This window comes from Salvelinus fontinalis, chromosome 39 (genome assembly GCF_029448725.1).
Source record: "Salvelinus fontinalis isolate EN_2023a chromosome 39, ASM2944872v1, whole genome shotgun sequence".
Taxonomy (NCBI): Eukaryota; Metazoa; Chordata; class Actinopteri; order Salmoniformes; family Salmonidae; genus Salvelinus; species Salvelinus fontinalis.
In genome coordinates, this window is record NC_074703.1 from 7538298 (window position 1) to 7555280 (window position 16983).

Consider the following 16983-nt stretch of genomic DNA (forward strand, 5'->3'; position numbering starts at 1 on the left):
GGTGGGGAGGGGGAGACGTTGTCATTTACTCAATGCTGGGCGGAGAGGAGAGGATGAGGCATTTCTTTGGTGGGGAGGGGGAGACGTTGTCATTTACTCAATGTGGGGCGGAGAGGAGAGGATGAGGCATTTCTTTGGTGGGGAGGGGGAGACGTTGTCATTTACTCAATGCTGGGAGGAGAGGAGAGGATGAGGCATTTCTTTGGTGGGGAGGGGGAGACGTTGTGTGTTGCTAACTGTTCCCGTTTTTTTTGTTTTTTTTCAGAACACAGAATTGAGACTGAGCGGAGGGGTAATAGATCCAACGGGATATGTCGAGTTCTTTGGGAACTCGGCTGGGGTGTTCAGAGATTGTTATTTTATGTACACCATTTATTTCCTTTTATGTGAACGCAGCTGTAACTACTATCCACCTTTACCCAGAGATGACTTGCACTAAAGTTCGATTACAGTTCGATGATGATGACTACTACCTTAAATCTATTGACATGGAACTGCCATGGTCTAGGTCATGCAATAAAACGGAAAAAGATACTATGTGCTCTAAAAAAGGAAAAAGCAGACATTGTGCTATTACAAGAGACACACCTCTGTGATGCCGAGCATGCCAAACTCCGCAGAGCTTGGGTGGGACAGGTGTATTTCTCATCTCTCAAATCAAACAGTAGAGGTACAGCAATACTTATCCATAAGAATGTTCCATTTATAATTGACAAAAACATATCTGATCCGGAGGGGAGATTTATTTTGATAACTGGGTCACTGTATGGACAACAACTAACTATCTTAAACATATACGCCTCTAACACAGATACTCCTGCTTTCATGTTAAAAATGATAACCCTGTTCAATGAGCATTGTGTTTCCTTTGGCGTGATGGCCGGAGATTTTAATTGTACTCTGAACCCAACCCTGGACAAATCATCTCAAGTCCCCACCACAAATCCCAGATCTGCAAAGATGTTGAACTCTCTTACTAAAGAGATGGGACTGATAGATATCTGGAGAGAGACTAATAGCTCATCTATGAACTATACATACTACTCTAATGTCCATAACACCTACTCCCATATAGATTACATTTTTATCCCAAAGATTTTCATAAATTCAGCCACGTGTACAATCGGACCCATAGCACTTTCAGATCACGCCTTTGTCCACCTCCGCTTTGACCTCTGCAAAAACATCCCGAGGTCAAAGAGCTGGAAATTCAACACCTCCATGTTATCAAACGAAGCGTTCCATACATTGGTAACTACATGGATAGACAACTACACACAAGACAACAAAGATTCTCCTGTTTCTCCGGCCACAATGTGGGACGCTGCTAAAGCCACACTAAGAGGTCATCTAATTGCATATGCTTCCTCTAAGAAAAAAGCAATGGAAGCACACAGGCTAGATCTGGAGAGGGAGCTGGAACGCTGTGAAAAAGTACATAAACAATCCCCAGACAGCACCTCCTGGAGTCAACTTAAAGCAGCCAAAGCCAAACTGAATTTGGACTATACTCGGGAGATTAAAAAAAAGTTTTCTTTACTAAACAGAAATACCATGAGTATAGCAATAGGCCTAGTAGATTGCTTGCAGTCAGAGCAGTCAGAGCGTACAATCATGGCTATCCGAACAGCAGAGGACGAGGTCACATATGACCTAAAAAATATACATTTTACTTTTCATGATTTTTACTGCAAACTAAATACCTCTGAGAGAAAACACACGGAGGCAGAACTCCACTCCTTCCTAGAGGGAATCTCGCTACCTAAACTATCAGAGACTGACCAAGAAGATCTCAACTCCCCCTTCACCCCTGAGGAGATCCAGGAGGCAATTACCTCCATGCCACCTAACAAGTCCCCAGGCCCAGATGGATTCCCCAGAGAGTTCTACAAAGCTTTTTGGCCCCAGCTTAGCCCTATTTTCATGCCAATGCTGGAGGATTTTTGCAAAAACTGAGTTCTCCCAGACTTAATGCACACAGCTCGCATTACAGTGTTGCTCAAAAAAGACAAGGACCCTCTATCCTGCTCGTCCTTCCGGCCCATAAGCTTGTTGGATTTCGACTACAAAATAAATACCAAATTACTCGCCAAAAGACTAAACACTCTTCTTCCCAAAATAATAAAAGCGGACCAAACTGGAGTAAGTAAGTAAACGCACAGAAGACCCCTGTCCTGCTGGCTTCACTGGATGCTGAGAAGGCGTTCGACAGGATGGAGTGGAGCTTTCTGTTCTCAGTCTTAGAAAAGTTCAATATGGGCCCAAACTTAATTAAATGGATCAAATCACTATACTCTCATCCAAATGCCATGGTGACTACTAACGGACTGAACTCTGACAGATTCCCTTTGGGAGGGGGCACAAGACAAGGGTGCTCGCTGTCCCCCCTGCTCTACTTGTTGGGGGGCGGAGCCTCTGGCAGAGTTGATAAGGAGCAATCCAAGTATTATGGGTGTTTCTGCAGGCGGCCTGCAGCACAAGATTTGCTCTACGCGGATGATGTCTTGCTCTACATATCCAACCCCGAGAAGTCCCTCCCATGTTAGACACAATTGCTCAGTATGGCAAGTTTTCAGGTTATAAGATACATTTTAACAAATCCACTGTCTGCCCACTCAATCTTCCACTCACCAGCTCTATGAAGACACTCTGTCCGTTCCAATGGAAGACACAGGGGTTTCAATACCTTGGGATCTTCGTTACACCAGATCTGAATAGCCTTTTAAAGGAATATTAGCTTCCACTCCTGGATTGAATCGAGAACGATCTCCAAACCTGGATCTCCCTCCCAATTAGCTTAGTAGGAAGAATTAATGTCATCCGTATGAACATCCTCCCTAGATTTAACTATTTGTTTCAGATGCTCCCATGCTATCTCCCAGCTTCCTTTTTCAAAACAACTAACCAAAGCATCACCACATTTATATGGGGCAATAAAAAACCTAGGATCAAGTTCTCCACTCTATCGAAACCTGAATCTAAGGGCGGTCTTGCCCTTCCCTCCCTTCAATTGTACTACTGGTCTGCCCAAATCTGCAACATGCTAACATGGATCACAAACAGACGAGTCAACGTGGATTCAGATAGAAGCCCAATCCTGTGGTTCATTGCCCCTTAGCTCAATTATATTCATTGATAACTTTAGTGAAGTGGGCAACATAGCCAAAACCTTTTTGATTTACAGCACCCTACTAGCGTGGAAGAACTGTAAGAAATACCTGGGCATTTCTTCCCAAATATGTTCTCACTCGCCTATAGTAGGCAACCCAGACTTGCCAAAAGCCCTGAGGGATGCCAACTTTAATCTTTGGCATACTCTAGGAATCAGGACCTTTTCAGACCTATTTCATCAGAAAACCACTACACTGAAATCATTTCAAGAGCTCTGCAGTGAATTCAATGTGCCAAGATCCCATTTAAAAAAAATGTCTTCAAATTAGACATGTAATTTCCTCATTTACTTCCAAGAGGAGGTTTAGAACTCAGTTGAATGAAGTTGAAACCCTTCTTGTCACAGCACAATCCATTAAAGGCAAAATATCTTATATCTATAGACTCCTTTCTGAGAAAGGAGGCTCCTCTGTTACTCCTTTGAAAATAATCTGGGAAAAGGACCTTGGTCTGACTATCAGTAATGAGTTATGGGCGGAGGTTTGCGACAGGGTATACTGCTCCTCTACTAATGTAAAAATGAAAGAATTTAATTACAAATTTTTGTACAACATTTATTACACTCCTTGAGACTCCATAGAATGAAAACAGACATTTCTCTTAACTGTAAAAGATGTACCTATGAAAGTGGAACCTATATGCATGTATTTTGGAGCTGTAGAGAGATTGCCAGATTTGGCAATCTATACATACTGCTGCACAGAAAATACTAGATGTACAGTTTGATATGACCCCGTGTCTCTATCTTCTTAATGCCCAGCAGGACTTTGTTCTTGATCCTGACAGAGAAAATTTGCTCATGACCATTACATACTTTGCTAAGAAATTTATTCTTCTATTGTGGGCCTCTAATACTTCACCTACATTTAAAATGTGGATTGACCAGATTGTTGATTTTCTCCCTCTTGAAAAGCTCACTTATGACCTCCACAAGAGACAGCCCAAGTTTGATAGACTCTGGTCTCCACTACTCAACTATATTTCAAATTGGACAGAGTGAATGGGGTGATTAGGGAAATGTTGTGTAAGGTGCTGTAAAATCTAAAAACTAATTATTTGCTCGTCGTCTCAGCTAAGGCTGAAAATAGCTAATAAGAACCTTGATAGTGCTGCTGCAAGTTTTATATATATTTTTATTTTTTAATAATTATTCTTTGTGTGTATGTAAGTTGAAGTGTACCTATGATAAAAAATTACAGACCTCTACATGCTTTGTAAGTAGGAAAACCTGCAAAATCGGCAGTGTATCAAATACTTGTTCTCCCCACTGTATATATATATATATATGTATATATAATAAAAATATATATTTTTTTATATATTTTTTTTTTAATTATTATAATAATTAAAAATCTTTTTTTATAAATTGTTATTATTATTATTATTATTTTTTAAGTCTGTCACATCTGTGAATGTGGAATGTGTTTTGTTGGTTGATTGAAAAACAAGAATACCCCTCACAACAAGGCATTGGGATGGGTGGAGTAGTGAACATGATAATGTCACTGATCAATGGACTGATGATGTCATGTGTATGTTCCCCATGCAGGGCAGTAACGTGGTGGAGGACCAGGACCTGCTGGAGATCGGGATCCTCAACTCAGCCCACAGACAGAGGCTGCTACAGGCCATACGCCTACTGCCCAGGGTCAGTACTGTGTGCGTGCGTGCGTTTGCGTCTACTGCAGTAAAAATGAATCTAGCATTATTAGGATTCTGTGGAGGGGATAACATCAGAAGATGAGCTCTTCACCAGTATAAATGAAATATTGTATTTGTGCATCTCTGAGCGACGTTCTATCTAATCCTGGGGTCATTTCATGTTTTCATGCGTATCGGAGTTATTCGCCAATAGAACATCGCTCTAAAAACGATATAACATTCAAAATTGTTGAATCGTTCCTTGTGCAGTCACACACACAACCAATATAGCCAACTAAGTGAGAGATGTCAATTAAATGAGAGAGGGAGGAACCTTCTTCTTAAATTTCATCTCAGTCAGCTCTTTCCCTCTCTGATCCCTGCAAAGTTTTCAAACGACAGAGAAATCCTCTCTCTCGTCCCCCTCACCTTGTGGAGAGAAGGATGCACATTTTAGGGAAATGTCACACGATGTGCTCACTCCAAAGACCCAAATCTTCTTAAAAGTAGGATGCCGAATCCTTATTACTTCAGATATATCCTCTTCTATGAGAAAAAGCAGAATGCCCTTCTCCTCTGAAGTCGTGTTGACTATATTGCAAAAGAAAGCGCTGAGACGCACTTACTGTGAAATATATTCTCACATCACATAGGCCAACACACCATACCAAGTACATATATGGAAGAATAAAATGCATTTGCCTAAATAAATAATCCTAAATAAACCTTTAGCCCCTACACCCCTTGTTGATCTGAAGGATTTAGATAGCTCTTCTGTAAGCAGTATGGAACTAGCCCTGCCTCTCCCTCTGAATGGCTAAGTGGGATTTTCATTATAATGCTTATCATTTCCTTGAGTGCTAAGGGTTGGTATGGATTTCAGAATCTTATATTCAATTTCTGTATTTAAGTCATCATTTTACATGCAGCACATGCTATCCTCCCTCCTCCATCTGTCTTCGTCCAGTTTGAGCCTTTGATGGTGTACTCTGGTTAGTATGTCATCTATATATCTGTAATTTATTGACGGTCTCTCCTTCCCTCTCTGCTCCCTCCTTCCCTCTCTGCTCCCTCCTTTCCTGCCTCCCTGTCTCCTTCCTTTCCTCCCTCCCTGCATCCCTCTCTGCCCCCTCCCTCCTTTCTTCCCTCCCTGCATCCCTCTCTGCCCCCCTCCCTCCTTTCTTCCCTCCCTGCATCCCTCTCTGCCCCCCTCCCTCCTTTCTTCCCTCCCTGCATCACTCTCTGCCCCCCTCCCTCCCTGCATCCCTCTCTGCCCCCCTCCCTCCTTTCTTCCCTCCCTGCCTCCCTCCCTCCTTTCCTCCCTCCCTGCCTCCCCCTCTGCCCCCCTCCCTCCTTTCCTCCCTCCCTGCCTCCCTCTCTGTCCCCCTCCCTAGTTTGAGTGTCCTGTATCATTGTTCTTCATATCATCTAGTGACAGTCTGTCTCCTCCTCCTTCCCCCTCCAGGTGCGTCCTATTGGCTATGACGGTAACAACCCCACGTCAGTGGCTGAGTGGCTGGAGTCTCTGGAGCTGGGAGACTACACTAAGTCCTTCCTCATCAACGGATACACCTCCATGGAACTGGTCAAGAAGATCTGGGAGATAGAACTCATCAATGTGAGTCTATTACTGGTTATTGCTGTTTTTTAATGTGCTTGCTGAAAGCACACTGCTGTTATTCCCCATACACTACTATAGAAATACTAACTGAAGAAGACGGTAGAAGCAAGCACACACATTTATGTCAGTAAATGTTAATTTTCTAGTTTGTTTATTAGGATCTATCTTTAGTCCACAGAACATATAGGAGAAGATGACACATGGAGCTTAGGTGGTGGTCACATAGTCCCCCTGACAGATATTGTCATCTTTGGATTGTTGGAACACACCGCTTGGTTGTGGGTTGCAGGGTTGGTTGATGGGTTGGTTGCAGGGTTGGTTGGTTTCAGGGTTGGTTGGTGGGTTGGTTGCAGGGTTGGTGGTTTGGTTACAGGGTTGGTGGGTTGGTTGTAGGGTTGGTGGTTTGGTTACAGGGTTGGTGGGTTGGTTACATGGTTGGTGGGTTGCTTACAGGGTTGATTACAGGGTTAGTTACAGGGTTGATTACAGGGTTGGTGGGTTGGTTACAGGGTTGGTTACAGGGTTAGGGGTGGGTTACAGGGTTGATTACAGGGTGGTTGCAGGGTTGATTACAGGGTTGGTTACAGGGTTGATTACAGGGTTGATTACATGGTTGGTTACAGGGTTGATTACATGGTTGGTTACAGCGTTGATTACAGGGTTGATTACAGGGTTGATTACAGGGTTGGTTACAGGGTTGGTTACAGGGTTGGTGGGTTGATTACTGGGTTGGTTACAGGGTTGGTTACAGGGTTGGTTACAGGGTTGGTTACAGGGTTGGTTACAGGGTTGGTTACAGGGTTGATTACATGGTTGGTTACATGGTTGGTTACATGGTTGGTTACATGGTTGATTACAGGGTTGATTACAGGGTTGATTACAGGGTTGATTACAGGGTTGATTACTGGGTTGGTGGGTTGGGTTGGTTACAGGGTTGATTACAGGGTTGGTTACAGGGTTAGGGGTGGGTTACAGGGTTGATTACTGGGTTGGTGGGTTGGTTACAGGGTTGGTTACAGGGTTGGTTACAGGGTTAGGGGTGGGTTACAGGGTTGATTACAGAGTTGATTACAGGGTTGATTACAGGGTTGATTACAGGGTGGTTACAGGGTTGGATACAGGGTTGATTACAGGGTTGGTGGGTTGATTACAGGGTTGATTACAGGGTAGGTTACAGGGTTGGTTACAGGGTTGGTGGGTTGATTACTGGGTTGATTACTGGGTTGGTGGGTTGGTTACAGGGTTGACTACAGGGTTGGTTACAGGGTTGGTTACAGGGTTGGTGGGTTGATTACTGGGTTGATTACTGGGTTGGTTACAGGGTTGATTACAGGGTTGGTTACAGGGTTGGTTACAGGGTTGGTTACAGGGTTGGTTACAGGGTTGATTACAGGGTGGTTACAGGGTTGATTACAGGGTTGGTTACAGGGTTGGTTACAGGGTTGGTTACAGGGTTGGTTACAGGGTTGGTTACAGGGTTGATTACTGGGTTGGTTACAGGGTTGGTTACAGGGTTGATTACAGGGTTGGTTACAGGGTTGGTGGGTTGATTACTGGGTTGGTTACAGGGTTGGTTACAGGGTTGATTACTGGGTTGATTACTGGGTTGATTACTGGGTTGATTACTGGGTTGATTACAGGGTTGGTTACAGGGTTGGTGGGTTGGTTACAGGATTGGTGGGTTGGTTACAGGGTTGGTGGGTTGGTTACAGGGTTGATTACAGGGTTGGTTACAGGGTTGATTACAGGGTTGGTTACAGGGTTGGTTACAGGGTTGGTTACAGGGTTGGTTACAGGGTTGATTACAGGGTTGGTGGGTTGGTTACAGGGTTGGTTACAGGGTTGGTGGGTTGGTGGGTTGGTGGGTTGGTTACAGGGTGGGTGGGTTGGTTACAGGGTGGGTGGGTTGGTTGGTTACAGGGCTGGTGGGTTGGTTACAGGGCTGGTGGGTTGGTTACAGGGCTGGTGGGTTGGTTACAGGGTTGGTGGGTTGGTTACAGGGTTGGTGGGTTTATTACAGGGTTGGTGGGTTGGTTACAGGGTTGGTGGGTTGGTTACAGGGTTGGTGGGTTGGTTACAGGGTTGGTGGGTTGGTTGGTGGGTTGGTTACAGGGCTGATGGGTTGGTTGAGTGCCTGCTGGTTTCTGTGAGAAGAGAGGAGGATGGTGTATTTTCTCTCCTCCAGTGTTGTATGAAGGTATGACTGATCCACTGGGGGAGAAGTGGAGAGGGGAAGAGGTGGAGGTGGTGAGGAGGGGAGGTGGAGTTGCGGAGGTGGAGAGAGATAGAGAGAGGTTATATAAGCACTTGGGAGGCAATGTCTCACAACAGCGGGGAAACCACCCACACTGTTTGTCCAGGGCGATGTGTAACACCGCTGTGCAGGGTCTCTGTGGCCTGCTTTCCTTGTCTACTCTCTCTCTTCTGGGGGTGGAATGCATCTCAGTAGTCTGTGTTAGTCTCCTTTCCTCATCTCCTTTCCTCTCTCCTCTCTGAAAACAAATGCGGAGGTGAAACGTATTACAGAAGGTGGATGTTAGTATACTATTCAGATGGAGGAGAGGGAGAGGGAGAGGAAATGGCTGTAGAGGATTGAGAGGAGGGTGTAGTTTGAGTTAGAGCCACAGGAGGGTAGAGAAGAGACCGGCAAAGATTATTCACTTCTGCACAAAACTGTGTGTGTGTATGTACACTCCCCTGCATTTGGTGTGTGTGTGCATTTGTGAGTTAATTTCAGTGCAATAGTTAATCTCTGTCAGATGTGGGACTCCCGTTCACACTATTATTAATTAAAACACATTGCTTCATTAGTAGCGTGTGACTTGAGCGTGTGACTCCAGTGTGTGTGTGGTTCCTCACTACCAATCATTGAGAGCATGACTCCCTCTTCCTACGCCTGATTACTGTATACAAACGACAGTACCTTTACATTTGGGTCAGGGGGTTTCCACTGCGTCACACTGACACTGCGGACAGGAAAGAGGATGGGAACGACATGTGTGTGTGTTTGGAGACAGAGAGAAGCACTATAATGAGTATAGGAGGAGTGCAGCTGGACTCTGTCTCTGGGGTCATGGAGAGGTCAACGCTCTTCACACTGGCTACTGGAGAGAGAGAGCACAAGTACACCCATCTAAATGATCAATCAAAAAGAGAAATACTTGACACATTGGAAAGAATTCAACAAAGAACTGAGCAAACTGGAATGCTGTTTGGCCCTCAACAGAGAGTACACAGTAGCAGAATACCTGATCACTGTGACTGACCCAAAAGTTAGGAAATCTTTCACTATGTACAGACTCAGGCTGCCGTAGGCAGACCTGGCTCTCAAGAGAAGACAGGCTATGTGCACACTGCCCACAAAATGAGGTGGAAACTGAGCTGCACTTCCTAACCTCCTGCCAAATGTATGACCATTTTAGAGACATGTATTTCCCTCAGATTACACAGACCCACAAAGAATTCAAAAACAAATCCAATTTTGATAAACTCTCATATCTACTGGGTGAAATACCACAGTGTGCCATCACAGCAGCAAGATTTGTGACCTGTTGCCACAAGAAAAGGGCAACCAGTGAAGAACAAACATCATTGTAAATACAACCCATGTTTATGTTGATTTATTTCCCTTTTGTGCTTTAACGATTTGCACATCGTTACAACACTGTACATAGCCATAATGTGACATTAGAAATGTCACAAAACTTCTGTGAGTGTACTGTTTACTGTTAATTTTTGTTGTTTCACTTGCTTTGGCAATCTTAACATATGTTTTCCATGCCAACAAAGCCCCTTAAATTGAGAGAGAGTGTGTGTGTGTGTGTGTGTGTGTAAATATATGTATATATATATATATATATACAGTGGGGAGAACAAGTATTTGATACACTGCCGATTTTGCAGGTTTTCCTACTTACAAAGCATGTAGAGGTCTGTAATTTGTAATATAGGTACACTTCAACTTACATTGTATGAGTTTTTTAAAGTAATTCATTTGCATTTTATTGCATGACATAAGTATTTGATACATCAGAAAAGCAGAACTTAATATTTGGTACAGAAACCTTTGTTTGCAATTACAGATATCATACGTTTCCTGTAGTTCTTGACCAGGTTTGCACACACTGCAGCAGGGATTTTGGCCCACTCCTCCATACAGACCTTCTCCAGATCCTTCAGGTTTCGGGGCTGTCGCTGGGCAATACTGACTTTCAGCTCCCTCCAAAGATTTTCTATTGGGTTCAGGTCTGGAGACTGGCTAGGCCACTCCAGGACCTTGAGATGTTTCTTACGGAGCCACTCCTTAGTTGCCCTGGCTGTGTGTTTCGGGTCGTTGTCATGCTGGAAGACCCAGCCACGACCCATCTTCAATGCTCTTACTGAGGGAAGGAGGTTGTTGGCCAAGATCTCGCGATACATGGCCCCATTCATGCTCCCCTCAATACAGTGCAGTCGTCCTGTCCCCTTTGCAGAAAAGCATCCCCAAAGAATGATGTTTCCACCTCCATGCTTCACGGTTGGAATGGTGTTCTTGGGGTTGTACTTATCCTTCTTCTTCCTCCAAACACGGCGAGTGGAGTTTAGACCAAAAAGCTCTATTTTTGTCTCATCAGACCACATGACCTTCTCCCATTCCTCCTCTGGATCATCCTGATGGTCATTGGCAAACTTCAGACGGGCCTGGACATGCGCTGGCTTGAGCAGGGGGACCTTGCGTGCGCTGCAGGATTTTAATCCATGACGGCGTAGTGTGTTACTAATGTTTTTCTTTGAGACTGTGGTCCCAGCTCTCTTCAGGTCATTGACCAGGTCCTGCCGTGTAGTTCTGGGCTGATCCCTCACCTTCCTCATGATCATTGATGCCCCACGAGGTGAGATCTTGAATGGAGCCCCAGACCGAGGGTGATTGACCGTCATCTTGAACTTCTTCCATTTTCTAATAATTGCGGCAACAGTTGTTGCCTTCTCACCAAGCTCCTTGCCTATTGTCCTGTAGCCCATCCCAGCCTTGTGCAGGTCTACAATTTTATCCCTGATGTCCTTACACAGCTCTCTGGTCTTGGCCATTGTGGAGAGGTTGGAGTCTGTTTGATTGAGTGTGTGGACAGGTGTCTTTTATACAGGTAACGAGTTCAAACAGGTGCAGTTAATACAGGTAATGAGTGGAGAACAGGAGGGCTTCTTAAAGAAAAACTAACAGGTCTGTGAGAGCCGGAATTCTTACTGGTTGGTAGGTGATCAAATACTTATGTCATGCAATAAAATGCAAATTAATTACTTAAAAATCATACAATGTGATTTTCTGGATTTTTGTTTTAGATTCCGTCTCTCACAGTTGAAGTGTACCGATGATAAAAAATGACAGACCTCTACATGCTTTGTAAGTAGGAAAACCTGCAAAATCTGCAGTGTATCAAATACTTGTTCTCCCCACTGTATATATATATGAGAGAAGAGAAGAGAAGAGAAGAGAAGAGAAGAGAAGAGAAGAGAAAAGAAGAGAAGAGAAGAGAAGAGAAGAGAAGAGAAGAGAAGAGAAGAGAAGAGAAGAGAAGAGGAGAAGAGAAGAGAAGAGAAGAGAAGAGAAGAGAAGAGAAGAGAAGAGAAGAGAAGAGAAGAGAAGAGAAGAGAAGAGAAGAGAAGAGAAGAGAAGAGAAGAGAAGAGAAGAGAAGAGAAGAGAAGAGAAGAGAAGAGAAGAGAAGAGAAGAGAAGAGAAGAGAAGAGAAGAGAGAGATGGGGAGAATTGTTTCTCGATTGCTTTCCCAGTAAATCACTTTATAATCGCAATGGGCCACAGATTCTGTGGCGGCCGGGGAGACAATGGAGAGGCGGAGGGCCATTGTGGAAAGGTTTAAAATAGAACGAGGTGTCTGTGTGTGTACATATACAGGCCTGCTGTTGTGGGATTAAAACAGTGTTGCTCCAGAAACACCTCTTAGTCCACACCACACCACACCACACCACACCACACCACACCACACACACAAACAAAACTAACTTGATAGACCGGTTGCAAGAGCTTCCTTGTTGCAACTGTCAATGAGCTAGACGTCAATGCTTCCATCTTCAGAACAGATCGCCAGGTCTCTCTCACAGAAGAAATGTGAGGAAGCACCAAATGTCCAATGGAACACGTAAATGAGCATTCTTATTGGACGATTTCAGGTAGCGCCAAAATGTATTGTTGTGCTGTGTAACTACTGAACACCACCATGAATATTCCAGCAGACAAATCATATTCAGCATTTGAGCCACAGAGATCTACCTGATTTAGATCTGTTTTGAGCTTTAAGGAAGGCTTTTAGCTTTTACCCTTGTTCCTTTCAAAGCTGCTTACATCCTAGACATGGGATTCGTTAGAATGCAGACTCATTCCAAGTGGAATAGGCAGGTAGCCTTGCGGTTAAGAGCATTGGGCCAGTAACCGAAAGGTCGCTGGTTCGAATCCCTGAGCTGACTAGGTTAAACATTTGTCAATGTGCCCTTGAGCAAGGCACTTATTGCTAAATGCCTAAACTGTAAATGCAACGTAAAATGAATGATTGAAACAGACATGTCGAGTTTGTATTATTGCTATGATGACTATGACATGGATGGATGTTGGAGAGACAGATGCAGTAACATAACCATGCACAAGATGGCGCCACAGCCTTTCATTTCCGCCTTCCTCCCTGTTGTCAGGCAGACAGAGAGTGGCACCACTCCAGTAAGACACCTAGAGGAGGTAAAGGCTGGGAGCGCAGATGGAGTAATTATGAAATTCAACGTGATTGGAAAGCTTTGTAGAGAGTTAAAGTGGTAGAGAAGTTGAGGCTGTTATTTCCCCCCAGGTCCTCTTCCTCTTAATGTGACTCAGTGGTTTTCCTGACCCTCTCAGACCACTGTTCATTTTGGCACTGTTAGTTAGATTTAGTCTTAGTCATTTTGTTTGCTATCCCTTTTCCTTTCTCACCAAATGTTTGCGTAACAGGCTACTGGTAATGTTACCAGGGCCACGTTCAGTTTTAAAAACGTTCCTGAACGTTGCAGATAGAAATACCATGAATAGAGCCAACGTTATTCCTTCTTCAACATGTCAGAGAGGCATGTTTGTTCTACATAACATATTTCCATCTGAACGTTTCAAAACGTTGCATCCTGCTGAACGCACCCCAGGTTGTTCGCTATAGCTAGTTAATGAGGTAACACGACTGAACAAGGTGTAGCTTTAACAAATTATTGAAAAGCTCCCAATTTCAGAAGCTATTGTCCAGTCCACTTAGTAGTCCGATTTTTGTCACAGAGATAATTATGTCTCGTTATGATTTAGTCAACTAAAATGAAAAATCATTTTAGTTTAGTTATAGTTTTGCTCTGGGTCTATTTAGTCAGTTATAGTCTTGTCAATTGCCACTGAAAAATAGGTATTTGACTAATATTTTAGTCACAATCTTTTTTTGACGAAATGAACACTGTCTCAGACAGAGAACACGGTTTGGTGAGTGTGTGTGTGTGCGCGTGTGTGGGGATTGTGTTTGTGCGTGTGTGTGTTAGTGAGTAAAAGCTGTGAGATCTCGTTGAAAGCAGAGGTTATTTCTGTTAAATGGGCCTAGTGATAACTAGTGTTGTCTACCTAACAGGTGAGTGTTTTTAGGTGGCTGTGTATTGCTTCATGCTCATTCCTTGCATGTGAGGGCGTGCTTCTGGGTTAGTGCTGTAGGGTGCTCAGTGCCGTATTCTTTGTGTGTGTGTGTGTGTGTGTGTGTGTGTGTGTGTGTGTGTGTGTGTGTGTGTGTGTGTGTGTGTGTGTGTGTGTGTGTGTTTCATACTCCCACAGGGCTGGACAAGTCTCTCTGCATTCCTCACTGATCATATAATATGCTCCTTGAAGGGGAAATAGCAATAAGACATCCCATAAACACACACACACACACACACACACACACACACACACACACACACACACACACACACACACACACACACACACACACACACACACACACACTGTTCCCCATTCTGCTTGGCTAATATCCAGTCTTGAACACAATAATGGTGGGCGGTCAATAAGTCATCAAGCCAGTAATAATAGTTTAGTCTTTTTATCCCAGCTCTGCCCTGTTGCCATGACGCCTCAGCTAGTAGTTACCATAGAGACTATATATGTGAATGGAGGATTTTAAATCAGATGTGTCCCTTTGTTTGTGCATTTCATACCTTCTCTGTCACCTGTCCAAATGCACAGTGTGTGTGTGTGTGCGTGTGTGTGTCACCTTCTCTGTCACCTCTCCAAATACACAGATTGTTTCCCATCACACCACCAGATGGTTCCTGCCTTCGTTAGCCACAGCACACACACTGCTGGTCAGTTGGACGCACTTCTAAGCTGCAAATAATTGAATCTTAATGCATGTTTTGTGTTAGGATGATTATATGTAGGAGGGTGTGTGTGTGTGTGTGGTCCATATGGGTACTGCACGTGTGTGTGTGTACATGTTTGTGTGTGTTGAATGCGTACTGCTTGTAGGTTATCTTGATAGAGGGGTAAGTAATGTTAGTACTTGATGTTAATTGGTGTGTGGGTGGTTTTGCCTGAGGACTGTACAGTACTGCATGTGCTACTATGTTGCATTCTCTGACCGTTGCTTGTTAACTCCTGTTTGGATTCACAACACCCCGTTATGGTAGAATAGAGTAGGAGGTGTAGTGAGAGATGCTGTAACTTTATGTTCTGACCCTGACAGTTTTGTACTACTGTAAATTATACAACGGGTGCTTCTAATCCTGAATGCTGATTGGTTAAAACCGCATTCTAGCCGGTGTCTATTCCACAAGTTACCACCGGCTAAATCTATGATGTTAAAATGCCTGTTTACTCTGTTCCATCTGACTGCGCAATCCACTGTCTCATCAGCCCAGCCAGGCCATCTGTAAACTTGATCTCCACTATAAAAAGCATCTAGACATTATCTCACATTTCTTTTAGACTAACATTTAGTTTTCAACAGCAGAGATTTGTATAAACCTTGCTGTCTGTCTCCGACTTTTGTAACGTTGTTTCAATATTGAAATCCGATCTCCACCTATCTCATAGTAAATTAACATGTCGGGACGAGACAGACAGGCAGACAGCTTTTCTCAGCCAGTCGAAATCATGAATCAGCTGGCATCATTTCTCTCTCTATCTATCTATCTATCTATCTATCTATCTATCTATCTATCTATCTATATTTATACAAAGAAATGTCAGTATAAAACAGGTAGAACTAAATTAAATGCAGCTAGTTTGCAGTCTTTCCAGCTGTGTTGTTGGTTAGCTCCTCTGAACAACAGTGTCCTGAGGAGAGAGCACATTTTCTATGCCAGTAGAAATTGTGCATCATTATCTCAGTGTTATGGATGTATCCAAGTAAATGTCACCAGAAAACAGCTTAAACAAACACAAATGCAGCTACTGTTGTTATTCTGGCTGCACTGTTTGACGTGACTGTAAGTTAGCCGTAGTTGGCTAGCTAGCAAGCAAGGGATAAGAACGTTGCCAGCCAGTATGGCTATGGGACATTTAGAACGAACGACTGGGTCACATCCATAGATACAAAACAAAGTGACTGAACGACTGGGTCGCGTCTCTGGCAACCGAACTAATAGAACGAACGACCAGCCGGCTTGGGTAGCAACCCTAGATTTGTGTTGGGACTATACCTCGTGGAAGGATGAAATAGTATGAGTAAATTCAGCGAAATCACATTTTTTATGAAAATATGTCAATCGTTATTTGAATATGTTGGTAACACGTTATATAAAAGTTATAATGCTCTGGAAGCCGGTGTTTGGAGGATATATTGGCTCGGTTTGCCGGCCCTATACTTCGTCTTAGGCCGAACAACACTTGTGCCAATATATCCTCTGAACACCGGCTTCCAAAGGCATTATCCATTAAACATAGTAGCACATGAATGATACTTATAGTTAGGAATGGGATGACGCAAAGCCAAGCTAGATGGCTTAGGTTTCATGTATTACGTACACACACACTCAGTATAGCATACACACACACACACACACCTGTTGTCAAGTCCCATCGCTGTGTGTGTGTTTAATTCAAGTTTCAACATATGGGTCCTGTACCCAAACATTACGTAACTCTTTACAATGATGATGATATTCTGTGGAAAACCCCAAAGGAGTCAAAGAACATGAAGGAAGCTTCAGTCAGCTGTGCTCTGTTAGCTCTGTTAGCTTCATGTTATTCTATTCTAGGCTGTAGTGTGGTGTCGGATTATAATGGGTGACTTAGCTCATTGGAGAGTGGTAGAGCGATATGCAGGGATACACAGGAGCTCTGCATTACTGGTATGCACGGACATATGCACACGCATTTAGGCACATATACACTCACCTACACCTACAGCCAGTGTGCATGAGCCCATCTCTGGATGGGCCCCGCGTCTCCATAGTAACGAGGTGGAGAGAGAGAAAGAGCGAGCAGCGTAGAGCGGGGGTTTCAGGCAGAGATGTGGGAGAGACAGTCTCTCTGCCGCAGCTGAGGAGGAAGGAGGAGTGGCAGAAC

At 43.8% G+C, this 16983-nt stretch overlaps 1 protein-coding gene across 4 annotated transcripts in view; it reads left to right on the forward strand.

Annotated features, from left to right (window-relative positions):
• Positions 1-16983, forward strand: part of LOC129838664 (ankyrin repeat and sterile alpha motif domain-containing protein 1B-like) — a 245952-nt gene that overhangs the window by 185343 nt on the left and 43626 nt on the right. For all 4 annotated transcript variants that reach the window (XM_055905781.1, XM_055905783.1, XM_055905784.1 and 1 more), the window contains 2 exons: positions 4721-4819; positions 6278-6430. In XM_055905781.1, the coding sequence (XP_055761756.1) occupies positions 4721-4819; positions 6278-6430 (252 nt within the window). The remainder of the gene's footprint in view (positions 1-4720; positions 4820-6277; positions 6431-16983) is intronic.